At 47.3% G+C, this 23,760-nt stretch overlaps 1 protein-coding gene across 1 annotated transcript; it reads right to left on the reverse strand.

The window, feature by feature from the left end:
• Positions 1-554: 554 nt before the first annotated feature.
• On the reverse strand, positions 555-23,576 carry CAPN2 (calpain 2). Its single transcript, XM_064415398.1, has 21 exons — positions 23,298-23,576; positions 22,514-22,583; positions 16,111-16,229; positions 15,592-15,725; positions 14,540-14,708; positions 12,540-12,623; positions 11,158-11,243; positions 10,439-10,513; positions 10,082-10,242; positions 9,604-9,773; positions 9,030-9,041; positions 7,327-7,538; positions 6,513-6,549; positions 5,776-5,841; positions 5,241-5,298; positions 4,246-4,310; positions 3,076-3,144; positions 2,668-2,746; positions 2,329-2,445; positions 1,858-1,916; positions 555-1,246 (listed from the first exon to the last, which is right to left on the reverse strand). Exons 1-21 carry the CDS (start codon positions 23,532-23,534, stop codon positions 1,223-1,225), a joined length of 2,103 nt encoding a protein of 700 aa, XP_064271468.1. The 5' UTR covers positions 23,535-23,576; the 3' UTR covers positions 555-1,222.
• Between the last annotated feature and the right edge of the window lie 184 nt (positions 23,577-23,760).

Below are 23,760 nucleotides of genomic sequence, written 5' to 3' on the forward strand. Positions count from 1 at the left end.
AAGTATGTTCCAAATAAAGCCTTTCCTATAGAGCTATCCTTTCTCTCTCTCTATTTGGCAATAATTGGATACTGAACAGTATTTAACAGAGAAGCAAATAATTCCTTAAGGGTATTTAGAAAGTGTCTCACCCTGCAGGCTTCTGTTCTACTAGGTAAATCCTACTGCTTTCTGAAAAGGAGCCCATAAGGAAGAAATAGTTTCTAAGGAAGAAATTTCCCCACAGTTCTTCAGGTGGGGAAGCTAAAGGCAGCAGCAATTGGCTCATGGTCACAGCCTCTGCTTTCAACAGTCTTGAGTGTGGTATATTGTATCAGTTATCTGTCTTAGAAACCTTTGGTTGTTCAAGCACTAGTCTTTAAAAGTATCAGCTTATCTAACATTTCATCAACTGCCACACATCCACAGTCAGCTCCAGCATGCTGGTTTTCCCCTTTAAAGGGCAGCAACTTCTGTTCCTGAAAGCAAAAGGCTCTGCATGTGCACTGTGATGATCTATCTCTAAGAAAAAAAAAAACCCAAAAGTGCTTATTTTCAGCAGAAATAACAGTCTGACAAACTTTATTTCTATTTTTTTTATTTAAATACGTTTTTGTATTGCAAAGGAAGATAAATAAGATACAGGAGCTCAAGATTCCACCTGAAAGCATGGGCTTTCTCTTGGAAAAATCTTGTTGCCAACAGCCTCCTGCTCCAGGCACATCAATGCTCATTTTGGTCAAAGATGTACTTACTACTCAAATTCTTTAAAGAATATTCAACTAGGATAGTGCTGGGGCTTGGAACCCCTAACTCTGAGTGCAGGTGTTTAGATATGCATTACTATCTCTTTACTAATTTCAGATATGCAGGATGTTGTTCAAAAAGCACTTTTTAAAACCAGATTGTCAAGCTATAATGAGCTTTTCTTCCTGAAGTCCTGTAAAACACCTTAAATACAAAGATCTTAGCAAAGCAGTGTTTTCAAAACTTGCACTGAGGATTGATACTAAATTAAAGCCTTTGTCCAGAGGCTGTATGATAGTAGGCACAGACTGTCAGACCCATAAAAATGAGGTTGCAGGTTCTTCTGTGGAAGTAGAATGCTTTTCTTCTTGCAATTGCATGTAAAATCTGCTAGCTTTGTGTAAGTTAAGGCACATTCATGTTTGGATATTACTTGTATGTAGCTTGAATATTTCACCTGACCATGCTCTTGAGGTCTCAAGCTGATGCCAGTGGCTCAAATGACAGTGAAGCACAGCCACTGTAACAAGAGAGGAGAAAACAAAGTTAAATTTAGTAAAAAGACCTGTAGCAAGCGTGCACAGTTGCATTTCTAGCATATAGTCAGCCTGTAGTTACAGAAGTAATTTTAGGATCTTTCCTGAGTGATTTAAATTTATATTTCACTTAAATCAGAGTTTTGGGATTCTTAGGTTCAGAAATAAGTTATGTTCAGGTAATAAGCAAGTCAGACACATGTAGGAGGGTACTTTTCTCCAAACTTAGTCCTTTCTACAGGGCACACATGAAAGGCAGAAAGAAGCAGACATGAGCAAGACCATCAGTCTTGCCTATACAACTGCACCTACATTTTGGTCTGTTGACACAAAAAACAGGGAAGAAGCCAAAACTAAAGGGATAAAGGGCTTCTGATACAAGTAACTGTGTCTGTTAGAGAATATGTTGTGATACTGATATATTTTTAAAAGGTAACCTCTCTAAGGCTGTTTATGAATCCACAGGGTAGATAAATCCAGCACAGATGTGAGCACATGTGAGTACTTATAACCAGCCATCCTCAGGCAGAATTCTAGCCCCCCCCCATTTTTCCCCAAAAATGAAAACAAATATTTTAGAGCTAAATGAACTTACATTAACAAGGTTCAATTCTATTGTCCCACTTTTCTCAGTGTCCAGTTTTCTAAACATTTCTGTGGTTGGAGAGAGATGACAGACAAGGGTAAATACAGGAACTAATCTGAAAGTCTTCCCTTTCCTTGGGCTTCAGGATCAATAAGGAATTTAATCCCAGAATCTAAAACTTGACAATGGCCTACACCCCAAATCAGAAAGGGCTACTCCAAAGTCATTGTGCAGGAGCAAGGCTGAACATTTTTAATTGCTGTCTAATATTTTTTAATCAACATAAGAGTTGTTTGCAGGGAAGACCGGATGCGGTTCAGCAGCCTGGCCTAAAAGACTGATTCCTGGATCTAGGTGAAGCCAGATTAAAATCTCAGGTTTGAGCGTCTTATCCTGGGCCTCTGGACAGTTGTGCCTGGACAGTTTTCCTGCTGGAATCACAAGGCAGCAGAGCTGTCTGGTTACTGAGGGTGCACTCACTGAACAAGGTTTCGAGCCGAATCAAACAGCGCACGAAGTTGTCGAAGTCAATGACGAGATCCTCATCAGCAAAGCGAGCCACGATGACCTGATGTAACTGGCAGTTCAGTTTGAACCCTGGAAATACAATGCCAAGGACTTAAAAGACTATTAAAGACTATTTCCAGAGAGTAAAAACAGGTACAAAATGGAATCCCTGATCCTGCGTGGTGGCAGGAGGGGAAGGCTCCAGAGTACCCAAAATTCAGTAAGTTAAGATGGGACTGTATGGTTCTGAGCATTTCTCAACCCTGCTTGAAACTGATGGAATCCTATGAAGAGACAGATCAATATAAATACCTGCTGTTTCCAGTGCCCTCCTCATCTCATACGAGTTCATGGTACCCGATCGATCCACATCGATTTCTCTGTAAATTTTCTGCAAAACACAAAACCCAAAGGGAAACCTTGACAATAATGCAGAGCATGGTTTGGCTTCTGGCAGAAGTGAAACATTTTGAAATGCAGCCTTAAAGCACTTTGCAACATTGATCTGAACGATTTGGTACTTGCTTTTTAAAGCCTTACTTTTAGAAGAAATGGATGTAAATTTTTTTAATGAAGTAGCCAGAGCAGATAAAGACAAAACCTGGGGGACTGCAGACACCAGTCCCTGCTCTGGGAAAGGTGACTGTGCACATTGTATGGCACAAATCAGTCCACAGCACTTCTAGGTGTGATTGTTCTCCCAAAGGGGCTGTGCCTTACCTGGTATTTCTGAATCTTTGTCCAGAGGGTGTGGAACTCCTTCAGTCCCAGTTTGCCACTCCCATCATTCTTCTCAGAGTTAAGGAAGTTTCTTCAGAGGGAAGAAAAAGGGGTTTCCTCTCCCTCTGCTGGGTTTACTTGCATGGGCAGTTATGACTTAAAAAAATTGCAAACAGAAGGATTCAAGTCCTCTCTGAAGGACTCATCCTCTCTCCAGGACTCATCCTGTTGAATACACAATTATTGTCCAAACTATCTTTCTAAATCATTAATTTAAATAATGCTCAGCTCACAAGCTCTTTCTGCACCCCTGCTGCAGGTCTCTGTCTTTCCACAAGTATAAACGAGCCAGGATGATTCCATTTTGTTCTGCACAGTGGCTTCAACACCTGCAGCTACTGGAGCACAAGTCCTGGGTCTGGATTACAAACAGGAAAAGCCACAAATGCTATTTGGAGACCTTCAGCTCCTGAGCAAACAGCTAACAAAAGAACCTGCTCGTGGCACTGCTCCCAAAACCTGCCATGGAGTGCCTGTGGACTGCTGTATTTTACACCAAATTATAGAAAAGTATCACCTTGTGTTGGTCATTTTCCCTTTTTCCAACCCTGCAATTCAACTCCCACTGCACAGAGAAGCTGAACACAACTATTCTTAGACCTGACCCTTCATCCTACACTTCTGCCTGTATCTTGGGAGTAAAAGTCCTAAAATCCTGCGTACTCTCTGCTTCCTGTATGGCATGTCAAAACAAAACACTGTATTTGTGTCCCTCTTTTTCCATTTGCTAAGTTCCTGTGGCTTTGTGATGCTCTTACCAACTCCAGCCAGACAAGAGAGAGGTGAAACAACCCTGCAGCCAAGGCCATCCTCACCATGCTGAGAGCCCTTTCCCAGCACAAACATCACTTTGTCCCCAGCTAAACCAGAACACCCAACAACTGGGAAGGCTTCCAAGCAGACTTTGCTTGATAATGGATTTTCCCATTGCCTGGGATAACACACGTGTGAACCACAATAACAAGGGAGTGGCTTTCCCAGGGGAATCAGGGTAAAGCCATCTTCTCCACCTCAGGAGCCATAAGTACACCAGGATGGACCCAGCAGAGGCAGCTGGCCTGCTTCAGCCCAGGAAGGGGAATGTCATCTAGGAAGAGCTTGAAAGGATACATCTAACAGGTCAACCATGATTTTGCATGTCTCAATACTAAAGCCATCAGATTTAATATCTTGGCCTGTAAAGAGCAAAAGACAGGATTGTCACTGCATGCTGTACCACAGCACCTTCCTGAACAGCTCATGAGCTCTCCAACCAGCTTTTGTTTGCTTCCAATGGTGTCATCCTTTGAGCTGGGATGTGTCCCCAAGCAAACAGCCTGAGTAGCCTGGTTTGTAGGCGTGCTGCAGGAGCAAGAGACAGAGACAAAAGCTTTCCTGCTCTTACTGTGTGCCTGCAGAGTGGACTTCTGTGGGCAATGTGCACTTCCAGCTTATGAAGGTCAGCAGGAGGTGGCTTCATGAAAGGCTGAACATGAAGCCAAGCTTGGTAGCCAGCAAGAGCCCACTGCTGATTACTGGCTGCTGCACACAGACATACACCACAGCCCTGACCAGCTGATAAGATTTCACCTTGGAAATTAAAGAGACACTTATTTCTCCAAGCACTTGTTCTTGAGCACTGTTTAGTGGGAAGGAAAATAATGCAGCGCCAAGCTAGGAATCTCTTCACAGAAACAGAAACCCAGAGTTTCAAAGTTTCTCCTCCTCCTTAGGGACACCCCAGACCATTGGCTGGAATACTGCTTGAGTCACTCCTGGGTGCTTCAGTACTAAAACAGCAGCAATATCTCTCTTGATTATTATCATGGATTATTCAAATCCATCCATCTTCCTGGCAGCCAATTCCCAGTGGCAGATGCTGGGATAGAAGACACCCATCTGTACCCTGCCAAAGCACACATCTTGTGAAACACCCTCTGGGCTGGCACAGCCCCAGTGTTCCTGCAGCCCCCTGGAGCAGCAGAGAGCACGTGGTCGTGGCCATATGGAGAGCCAAGCAGCAGGTCTGGGGCAGAGCCCAGGTCAGCAGTGCCCTCTGTGCCCCCTTGGCCACGGTGCAAACCTGCTGGTGGCATCTGAGGCTGCTGGTGGAGGAAGGCACTCACGTTTAGCCAGGATTTTATTCAGGATGCTGCGCAGTTCGAAGGCAGAGATCTCTGCATCCTGTGGAAAAGAGGAAAACAAATTTCCCACCCTGAGCTGCAGACACCATCTGCAGCCTCTGATTAATTTGGGCAAGCTGGCCAACTTGTAACACCCCTTCTAGTTCAGCTGTCTTGAATGGAAGCAAGTGGGAAGCTCTCCCCACCTCCTGCTCCCAGAGATGAGCAGCAGCAAGGTGTGCCCGAGGCAAGAGCAGCCTGGGGAGAAGCCCAGCCCAGCCATATGCTCTGCCCAAAGACAGAATTCGGGCCCTGCAGAGGAAAAAGTCGTGCCCAGAGTTCAAAAGGAGCAGAGATTGTTCACCAGGAACGCTCAGAAATCCTCTGTGGGAGCAGGTGGGTGACTGCACAGGTTCTGGGATGCACAATTGTGCTCACACTTGAGAGCTGACTCTGCACAAGAACTAAACTCTGTCCTGGGGGAGGCATCTCTTACCCAGGATGCCAGTAAGATATTACCAGTAAGAAAAACACTCACATTTCCTGCTAGCTGCCCAAAAAGCTTTTTAAAGCTGGGTTCGATGTCATCTTCACTGATCTCAGTCTAAAAGACAGAAACAGAGAATGTCAGAGTTATGGGAAATGTTTTGGAAAGTTTGGGAATGAATGGGAAATGGGAAAGTTTCTGCCTGAGAAAGACTTAATGCATTTCCTTGCCCTTAGTAAAAAATTCAGCTGGCAAGGTTGAAGGTTCAAAGTAGTTTTTACTATGATTTCATTCAGTTTTATTTTCAGGGGTACCTTAAAATACTGGCATTGTAAATGCTGGAAAAAACACCCACTACACATGGGGTAGCTGCATTAGTAGACAAAGCATCCCCAGCTCCAGCAAGACTAAACATATGGTGAGCCACTAATTACTCCTGGAAACAGCATTACATGCAGAAAGAGCCCCGATGCTCAAAGCTGCACTCCTGGAGTCCTGGAGAACAAAGGGAATTTCCTGTGCCTCCAGTTAACTCTTGAGAGTGTACCTCTGCCTGGGAAGTCCAAGTTCTAGATAAAGGACAGCTCTTGTTTTCATTACATTCCTGATGATATTTCCATTTGCTTGACACCCAGATATGGATATTGAAATATCTTTTCCCATTTTCCCATAGTGGGACAACATTTCTTGATAATGCCTATGGAAACATCACCCTGCACAGGGAACAGGCACTCCAAACCCCCCTTACAACAAAATTGTCTCAATTGAAAACATTTCACTTGGTGTACCTCATCAAAATTGCCTTCAATTTCATCATCTATCACCCTAGAAAGAGAAAGAAATCAATATTAAAATCAAAACAAGTCATATTTATGGTACTTTTCCTTCAAGCTTCAGTTAAAGAGAGGTTCTTTAAAATATGGAAATAACAATGAGCATTCAAAAAAATGACTGGATTAATCAACTGTGGACACAGCACAGCACAGAGAAAGCTGTATTTTGCCAGCTATGGCAGCAAGAGTTTGAAAAGACACTCCCAGTTGTAGTGCCACAGACAGGATTTTGGGGCTCACATAACTCTTTGGGTCTTTTTTTTGCCTACTTAGCACAGGACCAGGTTCTTGGGTACAAATCAAACTTTAGTCTAGTAATTTCTTCTTTAAAACAGCAAAAAAGTGAGAGCCCTAAAGTAATTCTGGTGTGTCTTATGCTGAGGGAGCACCAGACCTACAGCTGGTACCCAAGAACTCCCATCAAAAGATGACTGTGTCCCCACACCACAAACACCCCGGGTTTCTCACTGCTGCAGGAATGTGCAGCAAAATATTACAGGACAGAGGAAGGTTTCTGCTTGCTTTGGATCGGGGCAACTCAATCCAAAAGACCTCACAGCCCTTCCTCAGGCTTTAGCCCAGCTGCTCTTCAAGATGTGACATGCCTGAGCCTTTTAATTTTAATTAAACAGTAATTGGGATAACAAAAGCAATAATAACAATAACAATAATAATAATAGTTATTATTATAATAATAATTATTATAATTATAATTATTATTATTCCCCATGTGCCCACTGCTGTAATACGGTCACCAAAAGCCACCTACGTGGAGTTTGCATTTTTTTCAGAGAAGACTCTGAGGCAGAAGTCCCCGTTCTTGTCGGGTTCGAAGGTGGAGGGCACGATGATGTATTCTCCTGCAGGGAGCTTGAAGCGGTTCAGCACCTCCCGGAGGTTGATGAAGGTATTGGATTTTTCCCGGGCTTTGTTGGTCAGGAAGAAGTTTTTGCTCAGATGAATATTTGTCTGGCCAGAAAACTTAGGGAAAGCAAAGAAAGGGAAAAAAACCCCACTGCAGTCTGAATGTGTTCACATTTACAAATTTAAAATATCATAGATATGTCTGTCAGCTATGTACAGGGAAAAGAAAATTAAAAATATGTCATTTTGACAGAATTGAAAAAGAAGGGAAAGGGAGTGGGACTCCTGGGATGTGGCTGCAAATGTATTTTCCAGATCATTGCAATAGATCATTCAGGTCATGCTTTTGTTTTGCAGATGATGATGGGGGGCTGAAGACATTGGGCACATTCTTCCACCAATCATTTTTCTTTAAATTGAGATGGCATATGAGCCATGTCCTTCTGGTCCCCAGAGCTGGTGCCACCTGCAGCTCAGCTCTGCCTCCCAGGTCACAGCAGAGCCCACTCATGGAGGGCTCCAAGAATAAAACAAAACAAAACAATAAAATAAAATCATATTTGGAGTGAAACATCTAGTGAAAGGTGTCCCTGCTTGTGGCAGGGGGTTGGAACTGAGTGATCTTTAAGATCCCTTCCAACCCAAACCATTCTGTGATTCTGTGATCTTCCAGAATTAACTATTTTTGCAGAGTCTCACAGGTGGGCTGCTTCAGCTCTAGAAACCAGCTTCAGGAATGTGCATCTTTCAGAAACCTCCTCCTTCCTGTCCTCCCAGATTTTTAAGAATGAAGAAACAATTTTAAAAACCTGTCAGACCTGCTGCATAGTGGGAGATTAAAATTCCACCTTCTGGGGGAAAGAAGAGTCAGAATCAGTTTTCTTATGGAAATGAAATACTTGGACCACTAGGGTGAGTGACAGAGTACTGCTAAGGCATTAAAAAAGTACCTAAGAAATTTAATTAATCAGCAGCACCATTTCTTTTCCTGATGAAACCATACTTTATGTAAAAGCCACTGGTTTAGGCACAGTCTCAGGAGCTACAGGATGCCCTGGCTGCTTCACACAGACCCTAACAGGGACAGCAAACCCAGTCATGGGGTACCCAGGGCTTTTGCTGAGCTTCAGTCCTTCCTCTGAGGAGCAGCAGCTCAGAGGCATTGTTGCATTGCCACCCCTCTGTGACCCCCAGGGCGTACCATTAGCTGCCTGCAGGTAGAAATAGAGAGAAACCAAAAGAGGTGGTGCTTAGGGAAATGAATATAAACACCTCCTTGGAATATTATTAATGAGCCATACATGAACTCTGTGCAAACCTGGAAAAAGCTGCTGTGCTCTGGGGGAGCAAGTGTGGGGCTGGGCTGAGAGGAGAGCCACAGAAGGGTTGCTTTGGGGAGTTTTTGCAGCACTGAACACTCTTGTCCCAATACAGGACACTCTAAAAATGCAACGTGGGCTCAAGGCCCCTTCCAGAATCAATGGCCTCCAGCTGTAGGCTCTCTGCAGTCATGTTGTCCTGCAGTGAAGTAGGATCCTCTGAACCTCTTCTTCCCACCAGCCACTGAGCCCCAGCTCTGCACCTCGACCACCAACCCATGGCACATACCTCTGGGGGCACCTGCAGGGAGAAAAGGAGAGAGTTACTTGCTTGTTGAATGGTGAATGGCATCTCCATCTTCTTTTCATCATCACTTAGCAAGGACATCCACATTATTGGGGAAAAAAAACCAAAACAAACAACAAAACAAAAGAAAAATGACTTGGCTTGAGAGGAAGGTAGGTGTTGAGCCCACATCACCCAAGACCAAGTGCTGGCCCAGCTCCCAGCTCCATCCCTGAGGCAGCCAGAGCCACAGCCAGGCTGGTTGTGGCTTCCTGCTGAATCTCCTCCCTGCAGCCCACCATGATTTTCATTGTAGGCTCAATTTCTCTACTATTCCTCCCCATCTCCTCTTTCTCACTCCTGGCTCTCTGACTTTCCATCAGTAGGAGAGGAGACAGGGGCTAAGCAAGCACGATGCAGCTTTTTATTTCTTTACAGCCTCCTTGCTGCATCTGCTCAAGAGTCCAACTCAACCCATCTGAGTTCTGATGGAAAGCCCAGCCTGGGAACTGCACCATCCCACTTATGGGGGGAATGATTTTCCCTCTTCTCCCCAGGTCCTGTCAACCTTCCTTGCCTCATAAATGGCAAAGCCGATGGTGTGCATGTCCTCCCCCATCTTCCTCTGCCTCCGACGGTGCTTCTGGATCAGCCCAATGAGGAAAGTGCAGCCCCCCTCAGGGTCATCAGGGTCCTCATCTTCTTCCTCCAGCTTGATTAAATACTGAGGATTCGTCCAGAATGTGTCTGGGAAGTGGATTTAAGCAAACTACTCAGAGGCTTCTTTGATAACAACAGTGATGAGATTTAAACGTGCCAGATGTGACAGATGTGGCTCTGATTGCCAAAATCAGCGTTAGAAGAGAAAACCAATGCACTGCCCTGCCCACCCCCACCCCACCTTTATAACCACAACAGACCCTCATCAGGGAGCCACATTTCCCACACTTTTTGGAGGTTAGTCCTGGATATCCCATAAGCCATCCCAAACCATCTCCCAGAAGCTCCCAGAGAAAGCACAAGTGGACAAGTCAAAGGTTTCCAGCTTTTCTTACTTGGGTAGTTCCTGCAGCCCCCTGCAGTGGCTCCTCGCCTCCAGTTGCCATCCAGCTTCTGCAGGCTCCACTTTTTGTACCTGTCACTTGCCAGGGTGTCTGGAGTCAGGTTGCAGATCTCCAGGCGGGAGTAATGCCTCAGGAAGTCCTGGAACGCCATCCTGTGGGAGGCAACACCACTGGCAACATCTCCTCAGGAGGGTTTTCCATCCCACCACCCTGTCCATCCTCCCTCCCTGTCACTGTGGTTCAGCACTAGGGTTTGGGGTGAATTTGCACACTCATCCTGGAGAGGTTGCTTTGCATGAATAAAAGCAGAGCAGCTGACATTCCCTTCTGCTGGAATGTGACACTCACCAGAATTCCCCATCCTCGTGTCTTCTGGTCAGTCGCTCCCGCACCTCAGGGTCAACACCACTCCAGTTTGGGCAGCTGGAAGAGAATCCCACATCAACTACAGCCCCTGGGAAAGGTGAAGCACTAATGTGGCTGTTCTGGCAGAAGATATAATTTTTAGCAGTTCCAGAATTCTCAAACTACCGCAGAATTAAAAATAGATGCACCTGGCACATGAAACACCTCACTTCTCAAATATCCAAGGTAAGGATGAGAAACAGAGTGTTATTTTCAGAAAGTGCAATGTCCGGACTGAGACAGAAAACGGAAGAATCAGAATAAAAACTGCCCAGCCACAGAAGTGAGTTAACTCCAGCTTTCATGGCTAACAGCAGAAATGGATTTTTAAAGCCCTTTTAGAAAGTGAGTTTTCAGAAGCTCACCACTGAATTCAGGCTGTTAAATAAGCAGAAACTACAGGGAGCTTTCTAGGATTCACCAACCAAATCCCTGCATCTTACACAAAGGCTGGAATTGGCATGAAAGGCACCACATCCTGTGATGGCTACCAGGGAGATGACAGCAAGGGGATGCTTCTCTCTGAAACAGTTCCACGTGAACACCATATCCAGACAGGACTTGCCGAGGAATTTCAGGAGGGGAACAGACAGAAAAGCACAGAATCATGACTGCACCCCTGCAGTAAAGGGCTGCTGGAAACAAGGAAGCCATTGACTCACTTGTCATTCCATTTCCCAGTCCACTCCACTTCTCCCCAGGGATTTCGGATTCTGATCAGCTTCTGCACTGTCCCTCGGAAGTTCACCTGGTGGGATCAGAAGTGGATGGAGAGTCACCAGGGACTCAGCACCACACTCCCTCCTTCCCTCATCCTCTACAGTAATTAAAAACATGACAGAGCAAGTATCTTGGTGGTGGGCATGACAACATGCACACATTTGGTCCAAAAGACAGAAGTCCAACTGATTCTGAGTGAGCTTCACACAGCCAGGCTTGTCCAGATAAGTTTTACAGCATACACAAACCAAAGCCCATGGAAACCAAAATGTCTGATTTGTGCTGCTAAAAAAATCGCCTTTGATAGGCTTACAAGCAAAGGGAATGTGAAAGTGCCATACAAAAGCCAAAAAGCAGGTACAGAGATATTTCTCAAAGTCATCACTTAGGTATAAATTGTCTCCTCACATTCAAATGCCTTTTTACACATTGAAATGCCTGTTACAACAGCCAGGGCACTGAGACTGGCCACAACGCCTCTGACCACACCAATGCCCCACAGCCTCAGCCCCTCCTCTTGTCATCCTCAGGTCTCTGCAGTGCAGAGATGACACCCCAGCTGAACTGTCCTTAGAGAGTCTGCACAGATTTTCAAAGGCTACATCATGCCCACTTGTCAGCTAAGGTGAACTCCTTCTCCCCTGCTTTTGCTGTGAGATGAAGACCAAATGCACACCCACAAACCAGCACGGCATGTCAGCAGCTCTCTACACCTCACCCTGAGCTTTCAAAAAGTATTTCAGAAACAATTGCCAGTGGACTAACCAAAAATCCACTGCATCAGATGCCATGATCTGCTTCCTTTGTTTTGTCTTGCCTTCACCAGACACCCACTCTTGGGCAGGCCCCTTGTGCTTGGACACAAGCCCAGCTGAGAAGTGCTGTTCAGCAGCCACTTTGGGGGACAATAATTCATGGTTTTTGGTTTTTTTTTTTTTTTTTTTGGTTTTTTTTTTTTTTTTTTTTTCCTTCAGGACACTTCTTGCTCTACTTCTAAGGTAAAAAATGTGTGGCCTGCTGTAAGTGTTGCACTGAAGGGTCTGGTCACCAGCAGAGGACAGCATGCCTTCTGCACAGAGCTGCCCACCACCCTGCTCAGTGGGAAATAGCCACACTCATGGAATAAGAGGGGTTTTTTTTGGTCAAACACCCAAGAAGGCAAATCTGTGTTTATCCAAAACATACCAACTAATCAGGCATTCCTTCAGAAAGAAGAGACTCAAAACCCAATTCAGCAATGCACCTGGCAGGAATTTGCAGTGTTGAAGGTGGGTTTGTGGCTGCCCCACACAGAACCTGCTGCACCCTGGGGTGGCACACCTACCTCCTGTGCCCCAGTGACCGAGTACGCGTGTCCCTTCACCAGCTTCTGGGAAGTGACTGCTTCTGTTTCTGCAGCACTGGTGATCTGCAGGGCAAAGGACATCAGTGATTGCAGCTTCCCACAGGCAGGGGATCCAGCAGAACAAACCTTCCCCCTCCAACAGAGCTTTCACCTCGCTGGGAGGCTGCAGGAGTGGTTTAGCCGCTGCACAAAAGCACCAAGTGACAGAGCAGGGAGAGGGGACAGCAGCATGTGTGGTGGGGCTGGGACCCCAGGGAATTTGCCATGTTTGTGGCATGGGATGCACACCAGAAGCCTGGCATTGCAGCACAGTTCCCTGCTAGCTCCAAAATACCTGGTGTGGTGCAGCCACTCTTGTGCATCTCCAAAGGGGATGCACACCATAAACTCCATATTCTCAAGGCACTAGGAGAAAAACAGGGAGTGACTGGCCTGAAGCTCTCCAGGGATCACACCCAGCTCCAGCAAATTTCAGGGTCAAAACTGAAACCAGCTCAGTTTCAGTGTCAAAACTGAAACCACAGCAGGGTGGGAGGTTCCCCTCCCTTTCCCCAGCCCTGCTACCCCAGGATCTGCCCTGCAGGGCAGCGAGGGAAGAGGCTGAACTTGGAATGCCATTTGTACCTGAGGGCGCATCCCTCTCAGTTCTTCAGAGCCACTGCTTGGGCAGTCTGGCCTTTAAACACTGCAGAGAAAAGTCACTTCTTGCCAGACAGTGAATGTTTAAGCACCTATGAAACATGTGGCTGTCACTGTCTTTCCACCTTTTCAGAAGTGTGTGACATCCTAACAAGCATATTTGAAGCTTAAACAAACAGAGAGGATTGGATGGAGCAAGCAGGATTCCTGCTGTCAATTTATGGCCTATTACTGCCCAACAGCACACTCTCCATTTAATGCTTAATCTCTGTGCCCCTATTTCTCTTACAGAAGAGAAGGAAAGATTTTATGAGCTTTTTATTTTTTTCAAAGGGTAAACTCAGCAACAGTTAGTTTACACTACAGAAAGTGGCAGCACTTATCAACAACATAATATATTTACTCTCCCCCCCAGTCACCCAAGGGATTTGTGTAAGTCTGGGGCAAAAATCCAGATGTCAGATTCTTATCTAAATGCAAACGAGTAAAACAGGCCTTGAAAATACCATGAAGTCAAATTGACATCAACCAAGCACTTTTCCTGCTGTGAAGCTTCCCTCTCCCAGGACTCTGATTTAACTTGAAAAATGGGAGGAAACATTTACATTTATATTATGAATGGAGTTTTTGTAAATAATATACCTTCCCTTTAGACATAACTAAGATGCAATCTCATTTGGCAGGAGGGTGATTACCACAATAACAATACTTAGACTCATTTCAGTAAGGCTAAAAGCAATGCTAAATCCTTGAAGGCAGGGCCAAAACTCCTCTTTTCTTTCCCATGTGGGTCCAGCTTCTGACAACATGTCTTCCCATAAAACCTTTTAAAGGTCTGGCAACAGTCCGAGCCTCTCTGCTTCAAGAACAGAGCCCAGATTTTTTGGGAACATTTTCAGTACAACTTGTGCAACAAAAGGGCTGCAGCAAGGATGGACATTAGCACCTGACTGCAGGAGCCTTTAGCAGCAGCTCTCTCAGCCTGTGCCATCCTGCTGCCGGGTTTTCTCAGGAACAGAGATGTCCATCAGCACCCCTGACAAGTTCCCTGTGTGATTCATTACCCTCTACCTTCTACACAGCAGCAGGTCTCACAGAAGAAGCACAAGGGAGGGAATGAACTTTTTACATGCACTAATGAAGTTTAGTTTCAGCCTAACCCCCATGGAGACCACATGTCTGAGTCACATCTGTGGGTCAAATTCTTGAGGCACAAGGCAGAGCAAGGAACCCCAGGCAGAGGGCACTGGCACGCTGTGTGCAGCTCCTGCAGGTGCAGCACAGATCCACCCCCAGCCTGTGTGCACAGCAAGAACCCAGAGATAAACCTGCTAACTCACATCGATGGAGCAGCCAAGGAGAGAGCCTTTCTGGAGTGCCTTCTGAATGATCTTGAAGAGGTTGGGGGGTGGCTTCTGCAGCTCATACCATTCTGCAATGCCGCCGGTGAAGTCCTCGAAGCCTTCGGTGGTGGTGCCACCAGAGAGGGACTCATACGAGCCATTCAGCCTGCACAAAACGGGGGACAGCCACCACCATCAGGCTCCCTGCTCTCTTCTTCTCACACACACACAACTATCAGGCTCCCTGTTCTCCCCTTTCTTCAGGAGAGGCACCCAATGTGCCAGCTGTCACAGCATTTCTGCCTTCAGCAGCATTACAGCAGCTACAAACGTGCCCCTCCATTCTGCTTTGCTTCTCAGACCTCTGTACTTGGAAAGCCCAGCATAAAATATCATACAATCATGCATACACCTTGCAGGTTCAGTCATATCAATGACAAGAATCATTAACACTATCTGAAGAAAAAGGAATATATAAAAAAAAAATTAGACCAAACAATTTGCCTCTCTAGTTCCTCAGTCTTTAAATCCCTTTAATAGTTATGGGTCTGAACTTCAGTGGATCTAAATTTCTTAAATCAATTCAAAGTAGTAGCGTTAGAGGATAGAATTCCTCTCTGGCCAACCCAAAAATGGAGATTCAGATATGAGCACTGAACACAGACCTGGGCACATGGACTGATGTGCTTTGCACACTGAAGCACTGGCAGCTGCCACGCCCTCAGAGGTGCAGAGAGCACAGGAAATGGAGCTTCCCAGGCCCTGGTGACAGAAGGCTGCTCCAGGAACAGCCTCACCACGAGATGCAGGAGCTACTTTTCTTGGCTAGCAACAAACCCAATGCTTTTGGCTCCTTGTCTTAGGCATCTGTTCAAACAAAGCTGTACCAAAGGAGCCATTGTGGGATACCCCAGAAGAGAGAGAGCCATTTTGTGGGATACCCCAGAGGCTGCAAAGGCTGAAGAGCAGCCTGACACTCTGAATGCACAGTCACCCTGCAGCTGGGGCAGCTGTGGGGGATGTGAGGGGGGAAGCCTGGCCTGACTCACTTGGCGTAGGCCTTCTCCAGCAGCGCGCTCCAGAACTCGCTGCCCTCCGCCGAGTGCACGAAGAGCAGCTCCCCGTTCTTGGTGGGCAGCCTGTCGTCCACCACCACGTCCACCCACTCCCCATACTGCCAGAACTGAGGGAAAGAGAGCACAAACATCTATCACCACCCCATGCTGGTGGACGATCACCATCCCATCAGCAGCATATCTGTCTTTGAACGTCGATTTCCCTGCGGAAAAGCAATCCCCGTGTCCCAGCCAGCTTCACCCACCCTGTTCAGGGGTGCACATACTCAGCTGGCTCTGCTTTGTGGAAGGACCACAAAGGCAGCCCCTGCTCCCAGATCTTTGATTAATGGCCTTGTTCCTTCCACCACCCTTTTTAGATGTCTCCTTTTTTCTGTCTGGCTCTTTGACATCCCACAAAGCCATGCCAGGAAACATCACACATGGATACATAGCCAGCCACATTGGCTCCTGCCCAATAGCATTAAGAGGAAAAGGCTGTTTTCCACATACCTGGAAGTGGAAAATTCCTGCATATTGATCCTGGAAGCTCTGGTCTTTGGGAACAACACGGGCCAGAATTTCTTCATTCAGGGTGAGAGAAGCAATGGCTGCCAAGAGCCAACAGTCTCCTGTAAAAAGAAAAGGAAAATAAAAAAGAGACAGCATTCATTATTCAAACTTTCGTTTTTGCACTGCATCAGGATTGTGCATTGTAACCAATAATTCCCTCAGCTGGGATAAGATGATCCCTCCCATCACTTCGTCTCTGAGACAGACCAAATACCCTCCAGATCCAAGCAAGTGTTCCCTCAAGACCAAAGTCATAAAAAAAAAGTCAAAGCAGGCTTTTTCTGACCTACCACCACAGTGATCACCCATTCTAGCACTGTTTGAAAGAAAACTTAATATTCAATGGGATGCCTGTATGATAGAAAGCAGCACAGAGAAAAGGCAAAGAGCCTGTGGGCACACACAGGTACATAGGGGTGCAATTTCTCCTCAAAGGTGTTTTCTCAGGCATAGGCTGCATTCTTTTCCCTTCTCCATGTTTAATAAACATATTCCTTGCTATCCAGAGACCTGTCCTGCGGGCAAGCTCCCTTTAAGGTCTCTTGCCAGCCTCCCTGCAAACAGGAGCTCCTTTCACCTTCCACATCTCTGGAGGCTCTTGCTCCAGGCCTCTCTGTTTATTCCCATGTCTGGTCTCCAGCACAGTCACTGGAGAGCCAGGAAAGGCCTGAAGGCAGGCTCTGTTTCCCAGCCCCACACACCTCCTCATCCTGCCTGGGATGGAGCCAACACCCACCAGCCCTGCACACCACAGCCTGCCTGGACAGTGTTTTTCCACAACATCTCCTGCCAGGCAGAGCGAGGAAGAGACCTCAGCTCTATAAACATTACACCTCTACTTTCTGGAATTCTGTTCAGAGCCCAGTTTTACTTTACCAGAGCAGTCACCTTTTTGCTCAGCCATGGGCCTCCTGCAGAGAGGTGTCAGAGATTTAGAGAGCCCCCAATGCTGTGAATAATGTGCTCTGACTCCATGATTTCACAAGGCTGAACAAATGCTTCATTAAGCTATGTTATATTACACTAATACTATACTACATTAAAGAGATACTACAGAGAAACCCATGAACCTTTCAGACAGTCATGACACAGCTTTGACCCAGTTGGTCAATCAATCAAAACATCATCACTGGAGTCCAATTAACAAATCACTTTGGGTAAACAATCTCCATAACACATTCCACATGTGCCAAAAAACAGGAGCAGTGAATAGAGATAGGAATTATTTTCTCTTCTCCCTCTGTGCTGCCTTCCTCAGGAAAAATCCTGGGAGAGAGAATTATGTCTCCCTCTGTTCAGAGAATGTGAATGCCACAAGATGATGCCCTGACTGCCACAGCCTGACTCAAAACTCCCTGTTACCATCCCCAGATCTGCTGTTCCCTTGCTCTGTGAACAGAGGGCAGTCAGTATTGCACATGAGATCCCACAGGAGAGTCCCACAGGTTTGGAGCTTCACTGTGTGAACCTGCCACAGCTGCCAGCAAGCAGCAGTCCCTACACAGCCACCTCTCTCCCATGGGAAAAGGCTCAAAAGCTTAAGGGTGGGAAGCTGGCATCCAAATGGGACAAAGTCTCAGGGTGAGTGAACTCTAAAGCTGCCCTGGAGGTCCACCCTCAGGCCCAAATCCATCATTGCTCAGGCAACACCAGCAGGAGCACAGACAACCTGCAGCTCCCTCCAGGCTGCCCTGGCTTGGCACAGCTGACCCCCAGCAAAGCAGCAGCTCTGAGAAATACATCTGTTCCACACACCTTTTCACATCTCAGGAGAGGTGGAAGAGGTGAAATTGCAGAATAATTTCAAAACCTAAGGTGCTTATACTGCTTCACAACGTGGAGGGGAAGAAGCGAACATAAAACCTCCCCTTCAGCCCTGCCTCTGGCTGCTTGTACTGCAAAGGAAAAATCAGCTTGTCAGAGAAGTTTTCAAACAGGAAAGTCACCTTGCTGTTCTCCTGTGACAGAGTATGAAGCAGTGATGAAATTCCCCTCCCTACTCTGTCACAGCACATCCACCTGGCCCTGCACAGGGGGGGCTCCTCTCAGCCTCCTTCAAGGAGCTGGAGCCTCCTCCCTGGGAGCTGCATCCCGAGGCAGCACCACCCACTGCAAAGGTGTTTGCTGGGAAAGACAGGGCCAGGAGGAAATGGTCTGGCTCAGAGGGCAGCTGTCACACCATTCTTCCCAAGAAACATTGGTATTTCTATTCCACAGCCAGGGCAGGGGCTGGGCAGGCAGGGAGCAGCACAGGAAGAGCAAATGAACAACTCAAATGGCCACAGCAGCTCAGGAGGGCTTGCTCAAGAAGCTGATCAGCTTGACCTTCAAATGATGAACACACACTTCAGTGCTGTAACACATCTTTGAGTCATGCTTCCCCTGGAGGTAAGAAGCAAGGAAATTCAAGGGGAAACACCCTCCAGAGGACCTCCACACCCACAAGCAGAATTTATAAAGAATTTCCTTGACTTTCTAGCTGTCTCATCAAGGCAGACTGAAATTACAGCCTGTTGTAAAAATCTCTGTTGAACTTTATACTGGTTTCTAACAAGAATTTGAAGTCAAACACAAATCTTAATTCTGACAACTCTGGGCAAGGTCTTGAGGTTTAAAGGCAGCTGCAGCATGTGTGGAAGGCATCCTTTGGTTTGCACACCTAAAACTGCCCAACAGCCAAGACATCATCTCCACCTTTGTGAGCAGCCATCACTAAAAGCACACCTGATAATTCAGGCTCTGGATGAGAAGAGATCTTGTGATTATACCTGCAGTTTTAGCACTAAGCAAGCTTGAGCAGGGTCTTTACCAAATAGTCTGAACTTCCAGAACTGGTGCTTCTGCAAGGTTCTTGACAGTGATTTTCCTTTGATAGGGAAAGAAAGTCCAAGGAGAGGCTGACAGGTTGCTGAGAGCCTGAAAGGAGTGTTAGCAAGGCTACATTCATCATAAATAATTTTTGTAAATGAACAGTAGGCAGGACAAGGTTATCAGAAAAGGGAATATTGTCAGGCTGTGAGTTTATCTATAACACATATTAACAAGAAGTGCTCATTTTTGTCCTGTCATGCTTACTTTTTCCTGCTTTCAGTGTTTTACTTGTAATTTCCATATACCCATCTCTGCATTTACCTAATCCCCAGCTCTAAGAAGAATGTTAGGGGGAAAAAAAAAAGTAATTGCAAGGCAAGCATAAATATCCCTAAGGGCTTAAAATTAGCTGTTCTGGAAAAAAAAAGGCAAACAAAACACACCCATCAAATGCCTGAAGGGCTGTAAGCAAAAGGCAGCTCCTCTGGTCAGTGCACAGCTCATGTAAGAGTACAGGGTAAAAGGAAAAATGTACATTCTGCCAATCACAGACTCATCATTATTTTAAAGCAATCTTAGATGAGCAGCTACTGAATGTATTTATATCAACACCACAGCACTCCAGAACATTTTCTGGGTACAAACAGGAGGCTGTGGCAGCCCCCGGCAGTGGAGTGGCTGTCAGCATGAGGAAACCAAGGACCTGATTTTCCAAATTCAACCTATTCAATTTGCTATTTTTTCACACCTTTGTTACATGAGGAGGAGACACCTGCATGCAAACAGCAGCTGGGAGATCCTGTCTGTTTACACCCCAGTGTTGTGATACCATGGTGACACCCACGCCAAAAAAAGGTGGCTAAGGGTGAACCAGGCTCCTCTGGCTTTGGAACCTCCCCTCAGCTGTAATGAGTCACCACATCCCATGTGCTGCCAATTGAAGCCAAATACCATCACTGACTTTGCAGATCTGATACTGCAAGACCAACTCCAAATACTCTCCCTCAAAAGTTTCTCCTAAGGAAAAAACCCAAAAACAACAACAAAACCGAACAACAACACACCAAAACAAAAAAAAAAACCCTCACAAGACCAGAATAAAGGATAATCCAAATCTCAAGGGACAGAACTTTGGTGTCTGGAGAACTTTTTCTGCACTGGTGATCAGCTGTGCCTTACATGGATCACAGTTTCTTATAGTCCAGGTCAAAAACAATTAAACAAAATTAATGCACCTGGCTAAAGACTCCTGAGCTGAAAGAAACCCTGCTCATTAGCTGAGCTGCTTGGTTACACATTCCCTGCCAAGGAGCTGCTGTGCAGATGTGCTGGGTCCGTGTGCTCTGGATGCCCCATCTGTCCCAGATGTTCTGAAGGGCTCAGCAACACCAGTGAAACTCCCCATAGACACAGGTCTGCTGCTTTTTGAGCAAGTCTTTTGGGGGGTAAATAAGACTACAAAAGCTTCCTATAGAAAAGAAGCAGCATAATAAAAAGTACAGGTTTCCAAAAGCACCTGATGTCTTCCAGCGCAATCTTCTCTATAACATCTTAAAATGTGATGGGCCATGAAGAAAATACAAAGTTCAAGTAAATGTAAGCTTAAATACAAATGCTGGTGCCAGATAAGGCAGTGGAAAAAAGAAAAAAAAAAAAAAAGTATTTGTGCTGTGCATCTGCCAGCCCCATTGTGTAAAAGAGCAGAGATTCCATCCAGGCTCTTAGGAACTCAGTGGCTATACAGAGATAAGATCAAAAGCATCTAACTTTTAATCAACAATTGTCACACAAGACCAACATCTCAGATTAATGAGAAGACAGCCAGGAGAGTCATTGCAGTACTTAGTGACAGTGACAGAGGAGATACAAACAAGAGCACTGACAACCTCTGATTCAGATACAGTCAGGAGTACAAAAATACCAGCTGTGAGTCACTGCATATCCTCTGGTGATACCACACAGCCCCATGAGAACATCTGACTGGTCCAAAGACCACTAGGGCAGCAAATGCTTCCATCAACTTAAAAACAGCAATTTCACAACTTGAAAGTGAAGCTTCAAATCTTTCATTCCCATGCCCCTGCTGCCACAGCATCTGCAGAGAAAAGCTGGAAAAGCAGAAAGCAACTAAGTGATTCCAGAAATCAGCATCTCTACAGAAATGCCAGATGTTGAAATGGCATTATAGTAAACTTTAGCTTCAATTTGAAGAACTTCTTCCCAGAAAGTTTCACAAAATAAAAAGAGAAAACAGATGTCTGGCACGTGTGTTTAAGCACTGGGACATGCTTCATGCCAAAACAGTCATGATGGGAGACATGGTAATGGGTGGGGAGAGCACAGGAAGGAAGCTGGTGACATGGCAACACCCCAAGGCACAACAGAGCCTAACCCACAGCACCCATGATATTGGGGCACGAGCAGAAACAAGGTCATAATCTAAGGATTTTTACTGTCTTGGATCTTTTTATACAAATTGCATCTGGTTGTCAAAGCACTAACCTAAAAAACGTATTTTTCTGAATGAAGACATGAGCACAAAAGCTTCTCTGCCTGTTACATTTTTGGACACGAACCCACAAATAGCAGCAGTGGGACTAGAAACTAAGAAGTCACTACGTGGTGAATATTTGAAAGCAAACAAAGAGAATTTGGTTCCTTTGCCAAGTGCAGCAGCACAGCTCAGCTCACATTAGTCATGTTTCCTACAGGAGAGCTTTCCCTGTCTATCTGACTAAGCCAAACCCCTCTCACTACAGCCATGGAGCCTACTACTGCTTTCACTTCACTTTATTTCTTCTGCTCATATCTCTGCAGACATCCTCCACCTAAAACCCCTTCTGTCAGGCAAGGCAGGAGGGAGGCTTCCAGAGTGGGACACTCACAGCCAGGCTAAGCCTTTTGCTCCTGACTGTCCCCTGGCACTTCCCTGCAGCTCCCAGAGCTTCCCTGGAGAGCCCCACCAAGGAGCTGCCACTGCACAAACTGAGCAGAAGCCTTGGCAAAAGCAGAGGGCTCACAGGCTGGCCCTTCCCTCCTGAAACACCCCAGTTTTGTCCTCCTCAAGAGCTGGCCACCAGCAGGGAATCCCCCACACAACTTCTTTTCTCCCTACAGCATCTCCCCGGGTTCCAGGAGATTCCTCCTGCCCAGCAGAACTCTCTCCCACAGGGGAAAGGGAAGTCCTGCTATGCACACAGCTGCCCTTCCAAGGAGACTGTTAAAGGCAGAAATGAGTCAGGCTGCTCTCAGGCACATGGATGTGGATGAGAACGTGAAAGGAACTGGCCATGAGCAGAAAAGCCATCAGGAAACCAGAGTGTGCCCCCCCTGCTTGGTGCCTGCAGAAAGGTTGTGCTCAGTGACCACACACACACAGAGTCCCCAGCTGCAAATGCCAAGGAAAGGTGAGAAAGGGCTGATTTGAAGTAAATGGAGGATGCAAAAGGAGGTATTTACAGCGTGTGCAAACCGTGGTGCCCTGGGGCATCACCTGCACAGAAAACTCAGCTCTGTGCCCCACCTCACTCACCCAAGGCCCCCTGGCAGATGTCCGTGCGGGTGGCTCCTCCCGCGATGAACCGGGGGCTGGAACACAGCTCCTGCAACAAAACCAGCCTCGAATTACACCTAGCCGCAGGTGAGGCACGGAACGAGGCCACACTTGCAGCAAATAAACCAAACCATCGGCCACAGAGACGGAGCGGGGCAGGGAGGGATGCGGGCACAGCGGGCACAGCGAGGCGGGAGCTGGTGACCAGGGCTCACTGCACAGGACGTGCGCTGCATTTTCACACCCGTGCACACACTGCTCGGCCATTACCTCCCCGCCACCGACTACACCGAGGTCTTTCACAAGTGCCTGGAGACACCCCGGAATCCACCCGACCCCACGGCTGCTCCGGGAATAAACTCACGGCTCTGCTGGAGGAAAGAGTTACGGGGAGAGACAGCCCCAAGCGCTACCCAAAGCGATCTGTCCGCACGGAGAGTTCTGCACGGAGAGCAAAACGACTTTTGGGACTCGTTTGTTTTTTCCAGGCAGAGCAGGTCACGCTGCCAGCCTGTCCCGGAGCGAAAAGTGCCCGGAGCATCCGCACAAAACGCGCTCGCACCGCGCCCCCGCACGCTTCAAATCCACCCAAATCCACCCAAATTCGGGGGGTGGGGGAAGGAGGAAGCCGCGGTGATACTGTTCAGTGATGCCGCCGGGGATGCCCACCACCCCCGCAATTCAATCCACCCAAATTCGGGGAGCGGGGGAAGGAGGGAGCGGGGTGACACCGCGCAGTGATGCTGCCGGGGATCCGCCCTACCGTGGGTCTGCGCCACACGACGCCCTGGGTCTTGTGCGAGCGGGGCCCCAGCTCCCGGTAGCCGAGGGCGCTGGGGCCGGCGGGGAAGGAGGGGTCCTGGAAGAGCCGTCCCTGCTGCAGGCACTCGTGGCGCAGGGCCCCGAAGCGCTGCCCCAGGTAGGGCACAGCGCGGCCGTGCCGCCCCGCGCCCGCCGCCGCCGCCCGCTCCTTGGCCAGCGCCTCCGCCATCCCCGCCATCGCGGCACGGCACGGCACGGCACGGCACGGCACGGCACGGCACGGCACGGCACGGCACGGCCCCGCCTGCCACCCCTCCCCTCAGCCCCGCCGCGCCCCGGCTCGGCTGGAGCCGCTCTGTGCCGGCGGTGGGGAGAGCTCCAGGGCCGGCCTCTGCAGGTCCTGCCCCTGGAGCATCGCTGCCTCCGCAGCTTCACACCTGCGCCAGACCTGGCTGCTCTCTTTG

This window comes from Passer domesticus, chromosome 3 (genome assembly GCF_036417665.1).
Source record: "Passer domesticus isolate bPasDom1 chromosome 3, bPasDom1.hap1, whole genome shotgun sequence".
Taxonomy (NCBI): Eukaryota; Metazoa; Chordata; class Aves; order Passeriformes; family Passeridae; genus Passer; species Passer domesticus.